At 52.8% G+C, this 23,005-nt stretch overlaps 1 protein-coding gene and 1 long non-coding RNA gene across 5 annotated transcripts in view; one reads left to right on the plus strand and one right to left on the minus strand.

Moving 5' to 3' along the window:
* Positions 1–23,005, minus strand: part of UBIAD1 (UbiA prenyltransferase domain containing 1) — a 106,785-nt gene that overhangs the window by 47,452 nt on the left and 36,328 nt on the right. The window contains exon 2 of one of the 2 annotated variants that reach the window (XM_054541852.2): positions 18,386–18,480. The exons of the other annotated variant lie outside the window; for it this stretch is intronic. Within the exon in view, the coding sequence (XP_054397827.1) occupies positions 18,461–18,480 (20 nt within the window). The 3' untranslated portion in view covers positions 18,386–18,460. Of the gene's footprint in view, positions 1–18,385; positions 18,481–23,005 lie in introns of those variants that run through there. 2 annotated transcript variants of the gene reach the window in all.
* On the plus strand, positions 1,883–22,643 carry LOC129052134 (uncharacterized). 3 transcript variants are annotated; one of them, XR_008516966.1, is made up of 3 exons: positions 1,883–3,373; positions 19,329–19,599; positions 21,782–22,442. It is a non-coding gene; the product is annotated as an uncharacterized LOC129052134 (long non-coding RNA). The 3 variants fall into 3 exon arrangements; XR_008516969.1 differs by having other exon boundaries at positions 1,883–3,345; XR_008516967.1 differs by lacking the exon at positions 1,883–3,373 and adding an exon at positions 11,205–12,575 and having other exon boundaries at positions 21,782–22,643.

Genomic DNA, 23,005 nt, shown 5'->3' on the forward strand with positions numbered 1-23,005 from the left:
GGATCCTCTTATGTCCGCCTCCCTACTAGCTGGGACTATAGGCACATGCCACCATGCTCAGCTAATCTTTGTATTTTTTGTAGAGACAGGGTTTCGCCATGTTGCCCAGACCACTCTTGAACTCCTGGGCTCAAGCAATCCACCCACATTGGCCTCCCAAAGTGCTGGGATTACAGGCATGAGCCACCGTGCCCAGCCTGGATTATTTTGTAAGTAGAATAGGAAGCTATTCAAAGTTTTAAGCCAGCAACAACATAACCTGGTTTGTTCTTTTATTTTTATTGTTTTGAGACAGGGTCTTGCTCTATTGCCCAGGCTGGAGTGCAGTGGCGTGATCACAGCTCGCTGCAGCCTCGACCTCCTGGTCTCAAATCATCCTCCCACCTCAGCCTACCAAGTAGCTGGGACTACACAAGTGCACTACCAAGCCCAGATAATTTTTTTTCTTTTTTTTAGAAACAGGGTCTTGCTGTTTTGCCCAGGCTTGTCTTGAAACTCCTGGCCTCAAGCAGTCCTCCTGACTCAGCCTCCTAAAGTGTTGGGATCACAGGCATGAGCCACCACGTGCATCCTGGTTTGTTCTTTTAAAAACCACTCTGGCTGCTGGGTGGAAAATAGACGGTAGGAGTTGAGTGGGAGGGAGAGGCTCCTTCGGTCATGCAGCTGTGAGGCGAGGGGAATGGAGCGGTGGGTAGCGGTGGAGATGAAGTCATTGGACTTAGGGTCTATTCTGCAGGCCAAGCTGACAGTGCCGGCAGATGAGCTACGCCTCTCCCACTTCCCCATTTCCAAACAGGGGTGAGGAACGTGGCCTTTATTCCCATATCCTCTACATCCATCTGGGGGTGTGTGCTCTGCTGTCCCTCTGCCTCCCCAGCCTGAGGCTCACTGTTACTCCCAGCCAGAGCATGCAGCCATGGCTGGGGTTCCCTGCTGGGAAGGAAAGAGAGTTCAGGCCAGGAAGGGTGTCCGATGGCCAGCCTCCAGTTTAGGGGAGAATCCGGCTCTGCTCCCAGCACCACTGGGAAGCTCAATTCATCGTGCAGAGGTGAATGTAAAGGCACCGGGGTTTCAGTTATTCTTGGCTTCTGTGGGGGCCTGAAACTCAAACTCCTCCCAGCAGCTCCTGTCATCACAGGGGAGCAGGTTCGCTCAGCAACATGGGTGTGGATTCCAGCTCTACAGACACAAGCTGGGTGATCCTGAGAAAATGACTCTGAGCCTAGTCACTTGATTAAGTCCCTCATTTATTTACAAAGAAAAAACATAGGGAGCTAGGCCTTCTACAAGTACTCGGGATGCTGCAGAGAACAAAAGGAATTTACAGTCTAAGTGGGAAGACAGACAACAAGTAAACAAGCAAAAGCGTATTATGATTTGTCATCAGGGCTAGGAAGCGGAGAACAGGGCGAATGGAAGGTAGTCATTGAGGAGAGACTATGTAGTCTGGGTGGGTGAGAGGATTAAATGAGATAATACGTGTAAAGCCCTCGACACAGAGCCTGGCACAGGGGAAGTGCCAGTGCCTGCCAGCAGCTCAGGGAAGCAGGGAGAGGGGAGGGCATCAACTGGCTTCCAGCTCCAAGCCCGGAGCTGAACGAAGGAGGGGCTGGGGTAGCCACAGCCAGCTATTTCCCCTGCCAAAGGTCAGAATCAGGACTGCAACCTCCCTCTCTCTCTCTCTTTTTTATTTTATTTGAGCTGTAGTCTGTCACCCAGGCTGGAGGGCAGTGGCATGACCCCGGCTCACTACAATCTCTGCCTCCCAGGTTCAAGGGATTCTCCTGCCTCAGCCTCCCAAGGAGCTGGGATTACAGGTGCCCGCCACCACGCCTGGCTAATTTTTTTTTTTTTTTTTTGTATTTTTTTAGGGACGGGATTTCACCATGTTGGCCAGGCTGGTCTCGAACTCCTGACCTCAAGTGATCTGCCTGCCCCGGCCTCCCAAAGTGCTGGGATTACCCCACGCCTGGCCAGGACTGTAGCCTCTTGGTGAGAGGTGGGAATAGCCCAATTCCTGACTTCAGGTCTGGTGCTCACTCTACTTCCTGGAGTGGGAGGAGAGGAGACTCACCCGACCCTCCTCCAATGACCTGGCTGGCCCAGATGGTGACACCAGGGACGGGGGCTCCTCACAGAGCTGCTCATGCCAAACCCACCTTCCTAGGCTCCAGGTAGAATTTGCAAAACCTCGGCTGCCAGTGGTCGGTCAGGGCTGGAAACCCCTCTATGACCCTTCCTGGGGACGGCTGAAGACACTGGCCCCTCCAGGTTTGGGATCCAGCCCCACCCCTGGCCGCCCCTGCCCCCGCCCCAGCCTCCCTTCTGCTGTAGTCATAGAGATGATTCCTAACACTCTGTGGGGAGAAGTTCAGTGGAGCTCCGGAGCTGGGCCGGGTGGCTGTCCTGACTTTCTCTTGGGCCAGAGGGAGGAGCTAGCGGTTGCAGGGAAGTTCAGAGTTGGTGTTAGAGGGGGCAGCTGAATGTCAGTCTGACATGGTCCTTCTCTGGGGAATGCCCCTGCCTATGGCCCAGGGAGCAGACAGCAGAGATGGGTTTATGCTCCCTTAAGAAGTCCCGTCCCAGCTGGGCATGGCGTCTCATGCCTATAATCCCAGCACTTTGGGAGGCCGAGGTGGGCGGATCACAATGTCAGAAGATCAAGACCATCCTGGCTAACACAGTGAAACCCCGTCTCTACTAAAAATACAAAAATTAGCCGGGCGTGGCGGCGGGCACCGGTAGTCCCAGCTGCTTGGGAGGCTGAGGCAAGAGAATGGCGTGAACCCGGGAGGCAGAGTTTGCAGTGAGCTGAGATGGCATCACTGCACTCCAGCCTGGGTGACAGAGCGAGATTCCTTCTCAAAAAAAAAAAAAAGAAGTCCTGTCCCACTCCCCAGGGACACCCAGTCCCCTCTTCCAGTGCCCTCTTCCACCTCTCCCATTATTTCCCCTGCTCCCCTCCCCTCTTTCTCCTGGGCCAGGAGACAGTCACATGGACCCCTTGAAAGTCATTCCAAAGCCACAAACCCTTTCATTCCCAGATGTCCAGGGGGAACCTCCTGGTTTTTTTTTTTCCGGGCATCTCCATTTCCTAGGGTCTCAATTGCCTTTTTAAAAAATTTATATTTATATTTTTTAGAGCAGCTCTAGGTTTACAGGAAAAAGAGAAGAGTTTCCATACACTCCCCTTCCCCTGAACACAGCTTCCTCGGTTATTGTCTCACATTAGCATGGTCCTTGGCCTTCCAGTTCCCAATTTTTGGCGCCAGTGTCCGGCTCTGGTTCAGCCTCCCACACTTCCTACTACCAAATCTGGTGCTTGCCACATCACTGATGAACCAGGTAATCAACCTGTGCACCAATGCCCCAGGTAAGTAATGAACCAGGTAACTGACGCACCAGTTAACCAGTGCACCAGGTAACCTATGAGTCAGGTAACTGGTGCACCAGGTAGTCAACGCACCAGGTAACCAATGCACCAGGTAACTGATGCACCAGATAAGCAATGCACCAGGTAACCAATGCACCAGGTAACCAATGCACCAGGTAACTGATGCACCAGATAAGCAATGCACCAGGTAACCAACCAATGAACCAGGTAACTGATGCACCAGGTAACCAGTGAATCAGGTAACTGGTGTGTATGCTGTCCCTCCTGGCACTTGTCCTTGCTTCCCAGTGTCCCCTGCTTGTCCCATTCACAGTGCCTGGTCTCCCAGCTCCTACCCACCAAGAAGGATTGACAGATGAGAGTGAAGGAGTCAGGTGCACTGGGTTGAGACATTCCAAACATTATTGATCTCCAATGTCCCCAGCCATCTCTTCCTCTGAGATCTCAGCCAGGAAAGGGACAGTGCCGGGCCTGGGCAGGACAGAACACGGAGGAAACATTGGCCTCCCTCTGGTCCCTCTGACTTCTCATAAGAAGTTAATAAAATTGCAGGCAAGGATGACCCAGAGGACATGATTTACTCATGGTGGGGAAAAGCTTTCAATAAGTTCCCTCCATAAAAGGCCATTAAGGGAGCGGAATAACCACAGGCTAAGGGGCAAGTGTTATGGATTCCAGAGTGGTTTAAGCAGATGAATTAAAGAGGCATTCAGAGCCGGGAGACATCATTAATAACCACACTGGGCACTTGTAAAGGCTTTCATCGCAGCCAGCTGTGACGGCACTAACTCTTTGGCTCTTGGGCCTCTGGTGGAGATGGGACGGGCAAGCTGAGGATCAGCCCATTCCACTTTTAGGCTGGATCAGTGGACGGGAGGGCTGAGGTCTTAGAGCCGAGGGGTTCCCGGGAGATCCCAGGTCACACACTTTCTGGTGCTGAAAGATCAAACTCCAGGAAGGAAGGGCCTGCCTCCAATCTCACTAGCAGGGCTGAGGGGGCTTGTGCCATCAAGGAGCATGTGGGGCCAGGCGCGGTGGTTCACGCCTGTAATCCCAGCACTTTGGGAGGTCAAGGCGGGTGGATCACTTGAGTCCAGGAGATCGAGACCAGCCTGGGTAACATGGCGAAACCCCATCTCCACAAAAAAATACAAAAATTCGCCGGGCGTGGTGGTGTATGCCTGTAGTCCCAGCTACTTGAGAGGCTAAGGCAGGAGGATCGACTGAGCCCGGGAAGTCGAAGCTGCGAAGATGCAGTGAGCTGTGATTGTGCCACTGCACTCCAGCCTGGGAGACACAACGAGACCCTGTCTCAAAAAAAAAAAAAAAAAAAAGCACTTCGGAGCAGAGAGACTCCACCTTTCCCATCCAGAGGGTCCAGGGTCCAGGAGAGGGAGAGCTCCCTGAGGAGGAGGAGGCTGCTCTTCCTGGCCTCCTGCTCTCCGGGACCCTAGTGAAGCCTGCACGCAGGCCTGAAGAAGCTGCGTCTCCCCTCTCATACAGGCCGCCCTGTCCTACCCGGATCACAGGCTCAGTCACAGAGCACCTTTCTCTCCTGGATGAAAAGTCCAAATCCACATGCTTCCACCGTCTCCTCCCAACCCATTTTCAAAGCTCAGTTCAAGCGATACCCTTTTCACAAAGCCCCCTGAGCTGCACCCTCTCCACTCCCTGTGCTCCATAATGCAGGCAGACAAGGACCCTGCTTCCACAGGGTTCCAGCCCAGCTCTTCCCACCCAGTGCCCGCTTCGGGTCTTCCGAGAGGCCTGTGCTCCTGGAGACAGGTGGGCACAGACAGGCCCTGGGGGGACCTGGACAAACTCTGCAGGGGGCTGAATTCTGAGCAGGGTCACCTGGCACCTCCATCCTGGCCCCACCCCAGCTCTGTCCTCTGCAAGTTCTCCTTCTCAGAACGTATCTCTCCCATTGAAATTAGCATTCCTTTTAAATGTTTTCACACTCTCAAATTGTTCCTTAAATGTACATATTAACTGCCAAAACGACTTGCCTTAGCTGCTTCACCCAGCCTCACATTAATCTCACACAACCCCATTACACTTAACACGCCTCGTCCTCTCCGCTCAGCCTCATAAACTCAGGGCGACTTCAGAACCGTCCTTGGTGCCCATGGCTTGCACCCGCAGAGGGCCAGATGCCACCTGGAGGGCCAGGGGGAGGAAGCACTGTCCCACCGGGCCTAACAGCCACAGGCAGGGGGGCTTAGGGCCAGAGACCCCAGGGAAAGCTGCCTGCCTCAGCTGCCCCTTTCTGAGCTACTTGCTGCACCAGCAGCATCACCTTGACCTTGGGAGGGTGACTTTCGCCTTTCCTAAGGGAGAAAGCTGAGTATGAGAACTGAAGTCCCTGGCCCAAGCGAAAGCGAGGAAGTGAACCCCAGGCACTCTGAGTCCAAAGCCCAAGCCCTTGGCCGCCACACTGCACTCCCCAAGGTGAAGCTTGCAGAAAGGAGGTGATGAGGCCGAGCGCAGTGGCTCACGCCTGTAATCCCAGCACTTTGGGAGGCCCAGGTGGGCAGATCACTTGAGATCAAGAGTTCAAGACCAGCCTGGCCAACATAGTGAAACCCCGTCTCTACTAAAAATACAAAAATTAGCTGGGCGTTCTGTAAGTTCTCCTTCTCAGAATGTATCTCTCTCTCTCTGAAATTAGCATTCCTTCTAATTTGGTGGTAGCACACGCCTGTAGTCCCAGCTACTTGGGAGGCTGAGGCAGAGGAATTACTTGAACCCGGGAGGTGGAGGTTGCAGTAAGCTGAGGCCACCCCCATGCATTCCAGCCTGGGCGACAGAGCGAGACTCTGTCTAAAGAAAAAAAAAAAAGTAGGCGATGGGCAGGAGATGGTCTTGGCCACCTACTGACTGTGTGACCTCAGGCAAGGGCAATTAAGAGATAAAAGCAGGCCTTTATTATTTATAATTCTTCACTATAATCATACATTGAATCCTCATCACAGCAGTAAGTTGATGCTATAACCACCATTCTATAGATAAGAAAGTTGATGCACAGAGAGGTTAAGTAACCTGCCCAAAGATGCAGAGCTAAAACCTTTTGAGCCAGGACTCAAAGCCTCCACATTATAGGGCCCCTTGGTAATGACCAGAGAAGCCCATGATTAATTCCTTTCTTCCATGTGGCCCCTGCCCCAGTCATTAACAGCTTGTAGCTTCTCGTCCCAAGTCTAGTATAACTTTCAGATCCAACTGCATCTTTAGACCAGAGAACCCTCTCATTTGGCCCAAGTGAAGATGTCCAAGAGAAGGATCACCAATCCCAGCTTGGCCCTGCACCGCACCCAGCCCCAGCCCCGGGGGCCAGTGGTCACCTGGCACCTGAGCAAGTATAGCCTCATCTTGGTAATATCTCACCAGAATTCTTTGGGCTTTTCCACTGGGATTGGGACTCCCTGTTGACAGGTTGGGACACCCTTTCTGATTCAGCCTATGTCCAAGAGGCAGGGCAGGGCAGTGTCCAGGGGCCCTGGTATTCTCACCCTTCTTTTTTTTTTTTTGAAAGAGAGTCTCACTCTGCCTCCCAAGCTGGAGCGCAGTGGCGCAATCTTGGCTCACTGCAACTTCAGCCTCCCAGGTTCAAGGGATTCTCCTGCCTCAGCCTCCCAAGTAGTTGGGACTACAGGTGCACACCACCACACCCGGCTAATTTTTTTTTTTTTTAATAGAGACAGGGTTCTGCCATGTTGGCCAGGCTGGTCTCGAACTCCTGGCCACAAGTGATCCGCCCACCTCGGTCTTCCAAAGTGCTTGGATTACAGACATGAGCCACCACGCCCAGCCCCATCACCTCCTTTCCGCAAGCTCATCCTCCTTTCTCATCCTTACCAGGAAAATGCCAACAGGACAGGTGACCCAGAAACACCGCCCCACCCCCAGGCCCCTGCATGACTGGACACATTCTGAAGACCACTGTCAGGCTAGACTGTAAGAGCCTAACCTAGAGCAGAGATCTCTGTCCTCCAGAACCTGCCCAGTGCTCCACCCTCTGCCCATAATGAGGGTCCTCAGGCCGGGACATCTGATTACCAAGTTTGCTCCGGAGCCACCTGTGTATCTTAGCCTTCGAGGGCAGGAGGAGGCAGAGTTCCAGGGTGGGCGGGAGGCGGACGGAGTGGGGTTGCCAGGTCAGTGACGGAGTTCTTGCTCCCTCCCTGGGATACAGCAGTCCTGGGGCCTCCCTGATGTGATTTACCTGACAATGACAACCTTTAATGTCCGCCCTGTTATAATCTCCTTTATCTTAATATAATCTTTTCCTGTTGAACTCTCCAGAGTCCCAACTGTGATTTTCAACGGAGGGATTTTTTTTATTATTATTACGACTTGATACTGTGATTACCGTCAAACTCTCAGTCTTTGTGGAGGGGAAATTAATAAGTTTTTCTTAAGTACTCCGCACAGGCCCTGCATACTGATGAAGCCAGGCCGGCTCCCCTACAGCAGGAGTCAATTACCAATCTGGCCTCCTGCCTGGCCTTGAGAGACCCAACAGTTCTCCTGTGGGGGGGCGGCGGTCATTAGGTGCCAGGTCCCAGCGCCTCTGGGAAGTGCCAGGCCACCCTGAGGGGTCAAAGATCTACCCTGTTCCATTTTCAGCTGTGTCTTGGGGCAGGAACTGCCTGTGTTGAATCCCAGAACTAGAAGAGACCTTAGTTTTCAGCTCATCAAACACCTCCAGGCATTTGTACAAATTGATCGCTCTGCCTGCAACACTTTTCACTTTGCCTGGCTAATTCCTCAGATCCTTCAGGTCCCAGGTTAGCTGCCACCCCCCAGGAAGCCTTCCTGTCCCCCCAGGTAGAGGTTAAGTACATCCTTTTCTTGTACCTGGAGTCTCCCAGGCTTATACCTGTTGTAGAATTTATTTAGGTTTTTTGTTTTGTTTTTGAGACAGGGTCTCACTCTGTCACACAGGCTGCAGTATAGTGACATGATCACAGCTCACTGCAACCTTGAACTCCTGGGCTCAAGGGATCCTCCTGTTTTTCCCTTCTCACATTACAGGCGGAGGAACTGAGGCAGAGCAAGTTCTGACCAGCCTCAGTCACAGACATCTAATGGCAAGGTGGGGGCTGTGGTTCCTAGGGTGGCATTCAGGTTCTCTAACTTGCATCCCTTCTGAGGTGTGTTTTGGTTTTCAGTGTGGCTGCAATCCCTCTCTCTGCATTGTCCTTGTCCTGTCCTAATTGGGCTGAAGGGCTGGCAGGTGACATCCCTTACCCCCTCAGGGAGAGTAAGTGAAGACACAGCCTACCCCACCCAACCCTGCCCTGACCCAGCCCCAGCTGTGCCAGGCACAGGTGAGAGAAGGGCTCCCATGGGCTTCCTGCCAGCTGCCTGCCTACTGGGGCAAGCGTGGCAGTGAATAAGCAAGCAAAACAAACACACCTTCCTAGGCAATGAGGCAGTCCCAGTGCCAGGAGGGAGCAGAGGGCCTGGAGATGGCCCAGGCTGGGCCTGGCAGGTGGAACAAAGTTCTTAGATTGCCCCTGAGAAGAGGCCCCTCTCCGTCAGGCCACCCACCCAATTCCACTGATGGAGATCAGAGTGGGTGCAAAGGGAGAGTCAGGTCAGACTTCAGGAGAAGACTGCCAGGCATGAGAAAGTTCTGCCTTCCCTGGGGGCACCAGGAAAATGACAGCAGTCAAAGGAAGCTCAAGTTGGAGGCTTGAAGCCATCCCATAGAAGTCAAGACCCGGCTCCTCTGGCCACTGGGGCAGGAGTGTGCTGGTCTTGGCAGGGCACGGTGGCTCACACCTGTCCCAGCACTTTGGGAGGCCAAGGCAGGCAGATCACCTGAGGTCAGGAGTTCGTGATCAGCCTGACCAACATGACCAAACCCTATCTCTACTAAAAATACAAAAATTAGCCAGGCATGGTGGCGCTCACCTATAGTCCCAGCTATTCGGGAGGCTGAGATGGGAGAATTGCTTGAACACGGGAGGCGGAGGTTGCAGTGAGCCAAGATGGTGCCACTGCGCTCCAGCCTGGGTGATAGAGCGAGACTTCATCTCACACACACAGAAGCATACTGGTCTTGATATCCCTGCTCCAGCTAACATAACAATGGATTCAGATAATCAGGCCTCAGCTCTGTGCGGTGTGGTCTTACATTTCTCTGGTTGTAGGATGAAGACACTGGGCCACCTGTCCCCTATAGACATTACCTGGGAGGGGTATTACCTGTCCCCTATAGACATTACCTGGGAGGGGAGCTAGCAAGGGAGACACATGAGATTTGGAGGAGAAAAGCACCAGATCCAAACTCATCCTGTTATAAGGGTGGAGGCACACAGAGTGGGGGATTTGAGTCTTTCATTCATTCCTCCATTCAACAAACAGAGCACCTGAAAAGGTCCCTGTCCCACTCCAGAGCCGGAAGGTGGCCGTGAAACAGGAAGCCACATAAAATGACTTCAGCTAGGCCAGGCACGGTGGTTCACACCTGTAATCCCAGCACTTTGGGAGGGCGAGACGAGCGGATCATGAGGTCAGGAGATCGAGACCATCCTGGCTAACATGGTGAAAACCCATCTTTACTAAAAATACAAAAATTAGCCGGGCGTGGTGGTTGGCGCCTGTAGTCTCAGCTACTCGGGAGGCTGAGGCAGGAGAATGGCGTGAACCCAGGAGGCGGAGCTTGCAGTGAGCCGAGATCGCACCACTGCACTCCAGCCTGGGCGACAGAGCGAGACTCCATCTCAAAAAAAAACAAAAACAAAAACAAAACAAAAGAAAACGACTTCAGCTAGAGGTGAGTGCCACATGGGAATGAAGTGGGGGTGTGGAGAGGGATGAGGGGAGCTAGAGATCAGGGGCTCTCTCTGCCCCATGCAGAGGTGACGGGGGGATGAGAGGGTCCACCTTCCCTTACCACTGTGGCCGCACAGCTCTCTAGCAGTGGGGATGGATAAGAGAGCTCCTTCCTGCACCACCGGGGAAGGGACAGTAGTCAGGCTCCAGACAGGCATGGGAATGGGAGGGCCAGGTGTCTGGGCTCAAGGGCGGCTGGGCCACAGTGGGGAGCCTGCAGGAGCTTGGGGGACACCTGTGCAGGGGGAGGGGAGGGAGCAGACTCTGGAGCTGGGCTGTGACAACAGAGTGATGACACATTACTCTTTCTAAGTAAATTAAACACATTAATCACTGTAATTAGCAGCGCTGCCCAGCAGGCCTTCGGCCTGGCTATTAAAACATTGGCACAGGCTCACCCATGGCCTGGGTGATCTCCCCACAGCTGGCTGGTGCAGGAGGGCTTGGGGCTAGCTGCCAGGCTCAGCAGAAGGATGGAGGATGGGGCCTGGGTGCTCTGGGCAGGGCAGGGGCCACCGTCCCTTCCACATGTCTCCCTCCAGCTTCAATACGTCTTTGGGTCACCTGAATGGCCACATTCCCTAGCATGTGAGCACCACGAAGCAGGGAGCTTGCCTGCCTTGTTTGGTGACACAGCCAGTCCAGCATCCAGAAGAGTGCGCAGTCACAGGAGTGCTGGAAAAGTGAAGAGAGAGAGAGAGAGACTAATGCTCTCTCACCTCAAGGCATTTGTACAAACTGATCACTCTGCCTGGAATGCTTCAAGTTGCCTGGCTAACTCCTCAGGTCTCAGGTTAGATGCCATCCCCCCAGAAAGCCTTCCAGTCCCCCCAGGTAGAGGTTAAGTACATCCTCTTTTGCACCTGGAGTCTCCCAGGCTTATACCTGTTGTAGAATTTACCGAGGTGTGTGTTTTGTTTTGTTTTTTGGTTTTGGATTTTTTTTTTTTTTTTTTTTTGAGACAGAGTCTCACTCCATCGCCCAGGCTAGAGTGCAGTGACATGATCTCAGCTCACTGCAACCTCTGCCTCCCAGGTTCAAGGGATTCTCCCGCCTCAGCCTCCCAAGTAGCTGGGATTACAGAAGCGTACCACCACGCCAGGCTAATTTTTGTATTTTTTAGTAGAGACAGGGTTTCACCATGTTGGCCAGGCTGGTCTTAAACTCCCGACCTCAAATGATCCACCCGCCTCAGCCTCCCAAAGTGCTGGGATTACAGGTGTGAGCCACCACACCCGGCCTTGTTTTGTTTTTTGAGGCAGGGTCTCACTTTGTCACCCAGGCTGGAGTGCAGTGGCACCATCATGGCTCACCGCAAACTTAAACTCCTGGGCTCAAGCGATCCTCCTGCCTCAGCCTCCTGACTAACCAGGAGGACTAACCAGTCCAGGTGGACTAACCAGGTGGACTAACCATGTCCACCACCATGCCTGGCTAATTTTTTAAATTTTTGTAGAGATGGGGTCTTGCTATGTTGCTCAGGTTGGTCTTGAACTCCTGGCCTCAAGTAATCCTCTTGCCTTGGCCTCCCAAAGTGCTGGGGTTACGGGTGTGTACCACCACACCTGGCCATGTAGAATTTAGTACACAATATTACAGCTGGTTTATGCATCTCTACCTCCACAAGACTGAAAGCTACATGAGGACAGGGGCTATGGGCTCACCATGGTAGTCCCAAGGCTGAGCCCAATGCTTGGCATATAGAAGGTGCTCAATAAAGATCTGTTGAATGAGCGAGTCAGTAAATCAATAAATAAGGAGCAGGAAGCCAGCTGCCAGCCTGCTGTGAGTTGCACCTGCTCTCCTCTGACTTCCAGTGGGCTGTGAGCTGCAGGCATGGGCAGAGGAGGGAAGGTGGATCCAGAGCCCATGCCGCTGGATGCCAAAGGTCCTCTTCCAGGCAACTTGAATCTCCTGGCACCTGTGCTTTAATAATGAAGATGCTGATCTCACAAACCAGAGCCTCCTGGGTCTTTGGGGAGTGGAGGGGAAGATCAACCTGTCACAAGAGCTCTGCCTCTGAACGCCCCTTGGCAGGGCATCCCCAGGACGGGTCCCTCTGCCTGGGCCCCAGGCCCTCAGCATCCCAGAAGGCATATATGGCCACACTGGGAGCTCCCTCTAGTGGGAGACAGGCCCTGAGGGTCCACTCAGGGTTGACCTTGTGCCCGCGGTGGGCAGGCAGGTGTCAGGGATGATGAAGTGGCCTCAGGGAGTGGGTGGGATTCACTCTTTGATGGTAAGAATGCATGCAAGTGCTCCGGAAACTGGAACAGGCCGCCGGAATGGGAGTGGAGTGCTTCCATAGGGAGTGGAAGCAGGGGACCTGGTACAGGTAAGGCTGTAGGAGGGCCTGCTGGGTCTCTAGGGGCAAGTGGGCCAGGGATCAGGAGGTGGAAATGGTCCCTGTGAGGCCCCTTGCTGGGGTTGTGAGAGGTGGCATGGGGCAGGCACTCTGCTTGGGGCATGCCTCTGTGGCTCAGGGCACTGTGGACTCCATGCAGAGCCTTTGGGACCAGCGCAAGTGAGTCAGCATCTTTGTTTCTTCAACACTTTGAGCCTCAGTTTCTTCACCAATAAAATGGGATAATGACACCTACCTGGCAGGTGTGGGGCCTAAATGAGATGAAGTGGATGAAGCTCCTGGCATATAACAAATGCTTTTCAATGCTTTGGGTACCCAACCAGCCCTCCCCACCAACCCATCAACAATGGGACCACAGCCCCCACTCAGTCCCTGCTCTCTGACTTGGATTCCCCCGACACACCCCCATTCCCCTCATTTTTCCTCTTGCCAAAACTGAGAGTCACATCACAATCACATTGATGGGTAAACAGCCCTGACCCCTGACCCTTCTCTCTGAGAAGGACTATGAGGAATTTTCACCTGTGATAAGCCAATGGCTGAGCCCTTCTGGGAAACCCTGTCTCCCCCAACCCCCCAGTTCTCAGAGTATCAGGGCCCAGGGTCCTCCTAATGCCGGTGGGAAAGTCATTAGGGAGGAATAAAGAAATAAGGAAAGGAAGGACTATGATTGTCCCAGAACCCCAAAGTTGGGTGGATGTCAGCTATTTCTGTGGCCCAGCCCTCCTATTTCCTGAGAAACCACCCCCATTTGTGTAGTCCTGGTGAGGCTGTCAAGCAAGTGCCGTGTCTCTCCAAAAGGGAGGGCATCTGGCTCAGCGGGGTCAACCAGTGTGCTGTCGTTCCTTTGGTAACAGTGATTGGGCTAAGTGTGTACATGCGACCGAAGCAAAGCCAATCCCATCCTTCCGTAGAATGTAAGTTGTGGGAGGGCGTGCTCTCGTTCCTTTGGTAACAGTGATTTGTCTAAGTGTGCACATGTGACCCAAGCAAAGCCAATCCCATCCTTCCCTAGAATGTAAGTTGTAGGAGGGCAGGGAGTTTTGTAAGCAGTACTCAGTAGGTAGGGGCTCCATAAATACGTGCTGATTGAGCAGGTGACTCTGATGGAGTTGCCGAGTGAGGGATGAGGGTGCTGGTGTGGGGCTGGTCTTGGTGGCCAGGAGAAGGTGTCAGGGTTACTACTAGCTTACACGGCATCTTATGTGTATTAGCAATAGGTGACTCCTCCAGGCAGATGAATTAGGAAAAATGTCCCTCTGGGGCAATGCTGCCTTATACCAGGACACAGAGCTTTGTAAGCAGAGCATTGAATGTATTTCAGCTCCCACCTGGCTCTTTGCTGGGGCCTTTGAGCAGTGCCCAGCCTACCAACATACATGGCCCCCACCTTCCCTTCCATGAAGACAGAAGAGAGAACTGTGGGTGTATGAGGCTGAGAGAGAGAGAGACAGACAGATCGAGCCCTCAGAGTATCATTCAATCCCTATATCCAGCCAGGCGCAGTGGCTCAGCACTTTGGGAGGGTTAGGCGGGAGAAGTTTGGGAGGTTAGAAGGTCAGAAGATCGAGACCATCCTGGCTAACATGGTGAAACCCCGTCTCTACTAAAAATCCAAAAAATTAGCCGGGCGTGGTGGTGAGCGCCTGTAGTCCCAGCTACTCGGGAGGCTGAGGCAGGAGAATGGCGTGAACCTGGGAGGCGGAGCCTGCAGTGAGCAGAGATCGCACCACTGCACTCCAGCCTGGGCGACAGAGCGAGACTGTCTCAAAAAAAAAAAAAAAAAATCCCTATATCCACGCCTGGGCTTCCTGTCATATGAGCCAATAAATTCCCTTTTCTGCTTCAGCTACTAACGTTGGGTTTCTATAGCTGCTTCCCACTGATGACGTGTCCTGATCAAGGCACACAGCCAAGTCTTGACCTTACAGTTCCTGAGACCCTGAGGTCCCTCCAAACCCATCCCTTTCATGGGCATGACGAACCAACAGTAACGTTATGGTTTACAGGACCTGGGCTCGAATCCAAAGAATAGGCCCTTATTTCTAATCCTGCCACATAGTTCCTGGAGCCTGCTGGCCTGGAATTGAATCCCAGATCCACCATCTACGGCCCCTATAACCTGGGGCATTTACTTAATCCCAGTGGGCCTGTTTCCTCCTGCAAAATGAGGGTAATAGCAGTATTGACTTCACTGGTTGTTGAGAGAATTAAATGAGTTAATATGTGTAATGTTGAGTAGTACCTGGCATGTGGCAAGTTAATGTAGTAAGTAAATACCCACTTGGAGTGTTATTACTAACTGTGGACTCTTGAAGAAATCACTTTCCTTATCTGTAAAATGGGAGTAAGAATTCTGAACTCAGAAGGTTGTTATGAAAGTTAAATGGGGGCCGGGCATGGTGGCTCATGCCTGTAATCCCAACACTTCGGGAGGCCGAGGCAGTTGGATCACTTGAGGTCAGGAGTTCGAGACCAGCCTGGTCAACATGGTGAAACCCCATCTCTACTAAAAATATAAAAATTAGCTGGGCGTGGTGGGGGGTGCCTATAATCCCACCTACTCAGAAGGCTGAGGCAGGAGAATCACTTAAACCCGGGAGGCAGAGGTTGCAGCGAGCCAAGATTGTGCCACAGCACTCCAGCCTGGGCAACAGAGCAAGACTCCATCTCAAATAAATAAATAAATAAAGCTAAATGGGGGCCATCGGGTGCAGTGGCTCACACCTGTAGTTCCAGCACTTTGGGAATCCAAGGCAGGAGGATGACTTGAGGCCAGGAGTTTGAGACTTGGCTTGGGCAACATAGTGAGACTCCATCTCTACAAAAAGCTTGAAAATTCACCAGGCATGGGGGCTTGTGCCTGTAGTCCCAGCTACTCAGGAGGGAGGCTGAGGCGGGAGGATTGCTTGAGTCCAGGAGTTTGAGGCTGCAATGAGCCATGATCATGCCACTGCACTCCAGCCTGGATGACACAGGGAGGCCCAGTATCAAAAAAAAAAAAAAAAGTAAAGGAAGTTAAATGGGATGAGTAGGCAGAGCTATCGGCACGGAGCCTCCCATACAGAATGTGCTCAGTGTTCATTGAATCGGAATCTTTGGCTGCTTTGTTGAAACCTTTGAGCCGAGTTCCCCTGCCGGAGCCAAGCAGAGATGTGCCTGTACTTCAGCTGGAAGCCCAGCAATGAGGAAATAAATCCTCATGCATATTATTCCTGAGTAAAAGTTCTCCTGGGACATGGCTTGCTCAGAGCCTTCTCATTCCACAGCCAGCATGCCGCACAGATTTCAGCAGCTCACCTCTGGCTCACTGGCTCACTGGCTCACTCGCTCACTCGCTGGCAGGCTGGCTCATCCTCCAGGGGCAAGAGAAGGAGAGAGGAAAGGAAATGGAAAAGTCTTTGATTTGTCAGGGAGCCTGCCGGCGCTGGTGAGCATCACTGAGTCCTAAAGCCCCACCCGCCAAATCAGCAGCCCAGTTCTCTGCCCGCGCTTGTAATTAGTCTGTCTGAGCATTTAGGGCAGCCCTGGGGAACAGAAACGGTGGGCAGGAGAAGCTGGCATAGGAGCACCTGAGGCTGGGGCTGCAGAGCAAAGCAGAGGGGAGCCACCTGAGAGGACCCCTGCCCAGGGGGAAGGGAGCAGCAGGGACCCATGCCCTGACATCCTGTCTGGAGACATGGCCTTCTGGAGAGCCTGGCGGCACTAGCTGAACTGCCCACTGGCCTCTGACACCACAGCACTAGTCAGGACCCGGTTCCAGCCAGCCTGAACCATTTACTAGCTGTGGGACTGAAACTCGGGGAGGCAGGGGCAAGGGATCAACTTCCTCATCTGTAAAATGGGAAAAAGCAACATCTGCCAAGGCCGTCGACGTGGACGTCGTCCTGAACTGGACAGCCTTCCCTGCCTTTGAGAAGGCTCCGTGAAATAGAAGCTGTGGACGTCGTCCTGAACTGGACAGCCTTCCCTGCCTTTGAGATGGCTCCGTGAAATAGAAGCTGTGGACGTCGTCCTGAACTGGACAGCCTTCCCTGCCTTTGAGATGGCTCCGTGAAATAGAAGATGTGGACGTCGTCCTGAACTGGACAGCCTTCCCTGCCTTTGAGAAGGCTCCGTGAAATAGAAGATGTGGACGTCGTCCTGAACTGGACAGCCTTCCCTGCCTTTGAGATGGCTCCGTGAAATAGAAGATGTGGACGTCGTCCTGAAATGGACAGCCTTCCCTGCCTTTGAGATGGCTCCGTGAAATAGAAGATGTGGACGTCGTCCTGAACTGGACAGCCTTCCCTGCCTTTGAGAAGGCTCCGTGAAATAGAAGCTGTGGACGTCGTCCTGAACTGGACAGCCTTCCCTGCCTTTGAGATGGCTCCGTGAAATAGAAGCTGTGGACGTCGTCCTGAACTGGACAGCCTTCCCTGCCTTTGAGATGGCTCCGTGAAATAGAAGATGTGGACGTCGTCCTGAACTGGACAGCCTTCCCTGCCTTTGAGAAGGCTCCGTGAAATAGAAGATGTGGACGTCGTCCTGAACTGGACAGCCTTCCCTGCCTTTGAGATGGCTCCGTGAAATAGAAGATGTGGACGTCGTCCTGAAATGGACAGCCTTCCCTGCCTTTGAGATGGCTCCGTGAAATAGAAGATGTGGACGTCGTCCTGAACTGGACAGCCTTCCCTGCCTTTGAGATGGCTCCGTGAAATAGAAGATGTGGATGTCATCCTGAACTGGACAGCCTTCCCTGCCTTTGAGATGGCTCCGTGAAATAGAAGATGTGGATGTCATCCTGAACTGGACAGCCTTCCCTGCCTTTGAGATGGCTCCGTGAAATAGAAGATGTGGACGTCGTCCTGAAATGGACAGCCTTCCCTGCCTTTGAGAAGGCTCCATGAAATAGAAGATGTGGACGTCGTCCTGAAATGGACAGCCTTCCCTGCCTTTGAGAAGGCTCCAGGAAATAGAAGCTGTGGACGTCGTCCTGAACTGGACAGCCTTCCCTGCCTTTGAGAAGGCTCCGTGAAATAGAAGATGTGGACGTCGTCCTGAACTGGACAGCCTTCCCTGCCTTTGAGAAGGCTCCAGGAAATAGAAGCTGTGGACGTCGTCCTGAAATGGACAGCCTTCCCTGCCTTTGAGAAGGCTCCAGGAAATAGAAGCTGTGGACGTCGTCCTGAACTGGACAGCCTTCCCTGCCTTTGAGAAGGCTCCATGAAATAGAAGATGTGGACGTCGTCCTGAAATGGACAGCCTTCCCTGCCTTTGAGAAGGCTCCAGGAAATAGAAGATGTGGACGTCGTCCTGAAATGGACAGCCTTCCCTGCCTTTGAGGTGGCTCCGTGAAATAGAAGATGTGGACGTCGTCCTGAACTGGACAGCCTTCCCTGCCTTTGAGAAGGCTCCAGGAAATAGAAGCTGTGGACGTCGTCCTGAACTGGACAGCCTTCCCTGCCTTTGAGAAGGCTCCATGAAATAGAAGATGTGGACGTCGTCCTGAAATGGACAGCCTTCCCTGCCTTTGAGAAGGCTCCATGAAATAGAAGCTGTGGATGTTGTCCTGAAATGGACAGCCTTCCCTGCCTTTGAGAAGGCTCCATGAAATAGAAGCTGTGGACGTCGTCTTGAAATGGACGGCTTTCCCTGCCCTTCGAGCAGGCGCATCTTCTTCCCCAGGAGCTCTAGGCTTAGTGCTTCCCGGCTGACTCCTCTCCAGCTTCATTTCTGAGGAATGGGGAGCACTGAAGTTGATTCTCTATTTCAGAGATGGGAAGAAACAGACTCAGAGGGGAAGGCAGGGTAGAAAGGTCAAGTCAATAAGAGGCTGCTCCTGGGCTGATCTTAGAGGCACATCACTCAACCTCTTAGACCTCAGCTTTCTTATCTGTAAAATGAGAGGGTGATGATAATAATAACGTGAAGATAAATCCTTAATAAAGCACGTGGCAGATAAGAAAGATTCAAAATAACAGGCCCAGGCTGTCGCCCAGGCTGGAGTGCAGTGGCGCGATCTCCACTCACTGCAACCTCCACCTCCTGGGTTCAAGTGATTCTCCTGCCTCAGCCTCCCAAGTAGCTGGGATTACAGGCACACATCACCACACCTGGCTAATTTTTGTATTTTTAGTAGACACGGGGTTTCACCATGTTGGCCAAACTGGTCTTGAACTCCTGACCTCAAGTGATCTGCCCACCTCAGCCTCCCAAAGTGCTGGGATTACAGGCATGAGCCTCCGTGCCTGGCCTGGTGAGAGATCTTAAAACTGCTCTGCCTGTGCTGCTGCTGCTGCTGTCTCCGTTTCTTTCTCTCAAAGAAATGCCTTCTAGAAAGCTGCTCCCTCTGTAGATAACAAGATGGGCAGATAAGGCCATAAAATCAGCAGCCGGGCCTGGAGGAACCCAAGAACAGGGAGAGCAGTGTGGTGCTCTCTTCCTCCTAGTCCTGGGCAGGCCCTTCTCTGAGCCGCTGACTGCATTTTCCATCCAAGCACGTGAGGCTCAGAATCCGGCATCAGCTCAGAATGGGGGCAAAGAAGCAGAGCTTCCCGAGTGAAATCCGATAAAAAGGCTCCCTCCAACTCCCTAATTTGCTGAGATGATGATTTATGGAGACATCCGTCTTCCAGCCTAAATCTACTTCCTAGGACTTGGGCCATCATCTATGTAAAACTAATGAAAGGTTTATGAGTTACTGAGCTCCAGGTACTATTGATAAACCCTCTCACACCGCAGAGCTGCCGTGGGTCTTTGAAGCAGAGAGTGAGCCTCAAAGGTGGATCATTTTAATACCTCCCTTCTGAAGAGGAAAGTCTGTGCTGCGCCTTCTTCCTCCCTCCGTGTGCTCGTCCTGCCCCTGCCAGCAGCCCCATCCACGTTCAGGGAAGCAGGGAGGAAGGGAGTCCAGGCTGGCCAAAGGCCTTGGGGCCAGCAGACACTTCCAGAAAAGACCATATGAAAGAGTTGTGAAGATGGACAGTGGTGACAGCTACACAACAATGTGAAGGTACTTAATGCCACTGCATGGTACACTGAAACATGGTTACATTGGGCTGGGCGTGGTGCCTCATGCCTGTAATCCCAGCATTTGGGAGGCCAAGGCGGGCAGATCACTTGAGGTCAGGAGTTCAAGACCAGCCTGGCCAACATGGTGAAACCCATCTCTGCTAAAAATACAAAAATTAGCTGGGCATGGTGGCACACACCTGTAGTCCCAGCTACTCAGGAGGCTGAGGCAGGAGAATCGCTTGAACCTGGGAGGCGGAGGTTGCAGTGAGCCAAGATCGCACCACTGCACTCAAGCCTGGGTGACAGAGCAAGACCCTATCTCAAAAAAAGAAAAAGAAAAAGGTTAAAATGGAACATTTTGTGTTATGTATAAATTATCACAATTTTTAATTTAAAAACAATGACCACAGCCCTTTAGCCTTTGGCTGTGTTCAACACAGCCTGGGAAGACCTCGTTTTCTGAACATCCTCAGGGGACAAAGCTGCACTGAGGCCTCACGACCTGCGGCCTGGAAAGCCCTCCAGGTATCTAACCTGTGTCTTTCTTGCTGTACCCTGAACTCCAATCCCTGCCTGAGGAATGTGGCTTTCTTGTGGAAAGGAAATGTTGCCTAACATCACAGATGCTATAAATATAAGGTTAACAGCATGGGCTCTGGAGGCAGAGTAGTAGGGTTCAATTCCTAGCTCTGCCACTTGAGAGCTGTGTGGCTTCAGCAAGCCGCTTACCCTCCCTGTGCCTCAGTTTCCCCATCTATAAAATGGGAGGCACCTACCCTGCAGAGAGGCTGTAAGGAGTTAGTACTTTTGCCGTGCTCAGTACCAACTTCACACATAGCAAGCGGGCCCCTACTGTTTCCAGCCTCCCCATGCTCCAGTCACTGCTGAGAGCATCTTCTTTAGAGATGGAAGATGGGGCTATAAGCAGGGCAACAAGGAGAGGGTGGAGGTGGGTGAAGGGTGTGGGATGGCGCACAGTTTGGAGGGTCTACCTTCCTAGACTGATGTTGCCCACATCATGATATCTGAAAAGGGGTCCTGGGGACACAGTTATCACAACCTTTAGGGGCTGGCCATGTTAGCATCAGACACAGCCACTGCAGGAAACCCTGGCAGCCTGGCTATCAGCAGTGATTATCTGGAGTGCAGGGGAAGCTGGGAACAATAATGGGTGACCTTAAGGATGGTATGAGACTTCTGAGTCCAGTTCATAAAAAAACCATGGTAGGGGGCCGGGCACAGTGGCCTCATGCCTGTAATCCCAGAACTTTGGGAGGCTGAGGTAGGAGGATCACTTGAGGCCAGTTCGAGACCAGCCTGGGTAACATAGTGAGACCCTTATCTCTACCAAAGGAAAAAACTAAAAATGAGCCAGGTGTGGTGGCGCCCGCCTATAGTCCCAGCTACTTGGGAGGCTGAGGTGGAAGGAGTGCTTAAGCCCAGGAGTTCGAGGCTGCAGTGGGCTATGATCCCACCACTGCACTCCAGCCTGGGTGACAGAGTGAGACCCTATCTCAAAAAAAAAAAAACCATGGCAGCTTTGGCCTGGTTCTTTCTCTTCTGTATCACCCACTCTGGGGAGCGCCGCCATGTGGGGAGGCCTGTGCAGGAGGACCCTAGCACCATGTGAGTTCTATCTTGGAGGTGGGTCCTCCAGCCCCAGCAAGACCCCTGACAACGGTGACCTCAGGAGAGACCCTGAACTCAGCTGCCCACAGGTTCCTGACCCACAGAAACTGGAATATAGAGATGTTTATTGTTGTCTTAAGCTGCTAAGTTCGGGGGTAGCTCACTAATCCAGGTGGGAAGGGAGACGGATGGGAGGACCAGGGTCCCTTCACCCTGCAGCATGGCACTCACGGAACACATCCATGGCTCTGCCCTCCCGTCTGCCCTTTTATTCCAGTGAAATCCACTTCTGTGTTCTGCCACCTCCCAACACCCCCACACCCCCCGCCCCCGCCCTTCCTGTCTTTTTGTCCTGACTATGCTGCTTTCTCAGTGGCTCCTGGCTGGGGTGAGGGGCTCAGCCCTTCTCACCTCCAGAGCTGGCAGCAGTCGGTCATCTAATAGAGAGATCGCAGAGCAGCTTCTGAGAGTGGCTGTGCAGAGCATGGGAGGCCCTGTAGATCTTAATTCTTTCCCTCTTTAATCTTTCTTCCTCATTCTTTGGTTCACAGGTTTTCATACGCACTGCAGAGTTTCCAGAGATAAAGCCCCACAACCAGAGCTGGCAAAGCACCTCCTTCCCCTGCCTCCAGGGAGGAGAATTCAGCCAAGCAGGAAATCACGGAGTCTCTGATTGGCTTCTGAGAGCTGGAGCAGTTTGTGAGTGTCAGGGACCCAGGAACCTCAGCCCCAGGCTGTCATTCCCTTCGGCTTCTGGCTCAGTCCTGCTGCATCTTATAAGGCCCCTGGGTGAACTAGGAGCTGGGAGGTGGTGCATTACCCCTGGAGCAGCTGGGCCCACAGGCTCACCAGGCTGAGGGAGTGTGGCCTCACAATCAAGAGCAGGGGCTTTTGAGGTCAGACAGGACTGGGAGCAAATCTCAGCCCTGCAGCTTCCTGCTGTGGGACTGCAGATAAATGACAGGGTTTCTCTGGGCCTGCAAAGCTTTCAATAAACAGGAGCAGCCAGCAGCAGGACTGGAGTCCACAGGTGATCTGTCTCTGACCTCAGGTGTCCACAACCATCCTCTTAGAAGACAGGCAAGCAAGGCAGCTCTCCTGCCCCTCAGCACTGGCCAGGCTGGGACACAGTGGGACATCAGGACTTTAAGCCATCCTTTAGGCCAAAGAATCCCCACATAACAAATGCATTGTGTGCAATAAAGAACTTGACTGCACCCCTATCGGGGCATTTGAGATCCAAATTGCTGCCTTGGCACTTTGGAGACACAGAAAGGAGAAATGAGCTCAGGGTCTCTGGGAAAAGCCCTTTAAACCTGCTTGAGAAATCAGATTTGTCTGGCTGCGGCTCATCTGCCCTCCAGGTCTGGAATAAGGGGAAGGGACTCTGGAGGGCTGTCTGACAGGCATGGAAAGCAGTGGGCAAGGTTTAGGGAAAGGGCAAGGGAGGGCAAGGTTTAGGGAAAGAGGGTGACAGGGTGGCAGGACGGTTCATGCCTGTAATCCTAGCACTTAGGGAGGCTGAGGTGGGAGGATCACTTGAGGCCAGGAGTTCAAGACCAGCCTGAGCAGCATAACAAAACCCTGTCTCTACTAAAAATATTAAAAATTAGCAGGATGTGGTGGCACATGCCTGTGGTCCCAGCTACTCAGGAGGCTGAGGTGGGAGGATTGCTTGTGCCCAGGAGGTCAAGGCTGCAGTGAGCCGTGACTGAGCCACTGCACTCCAGCCTGGGCAACAGAGCAAGACTCTGCCTCAAAACAAGACAACATAA

Source organism: Pongo abelii, chromosome 1 (assembly GCF_028885655.2).
Source record: "Pongo abelii isolate AG06213 chromosome 1, NHGRI_mPonAbe1-v2.0_pri, whole genome shotgun sequence".
NCBI lineage: Eukaryota > Metazoa > Chordata > Mammalia > Primates > Hominidae > Pongo > Pongo abelii.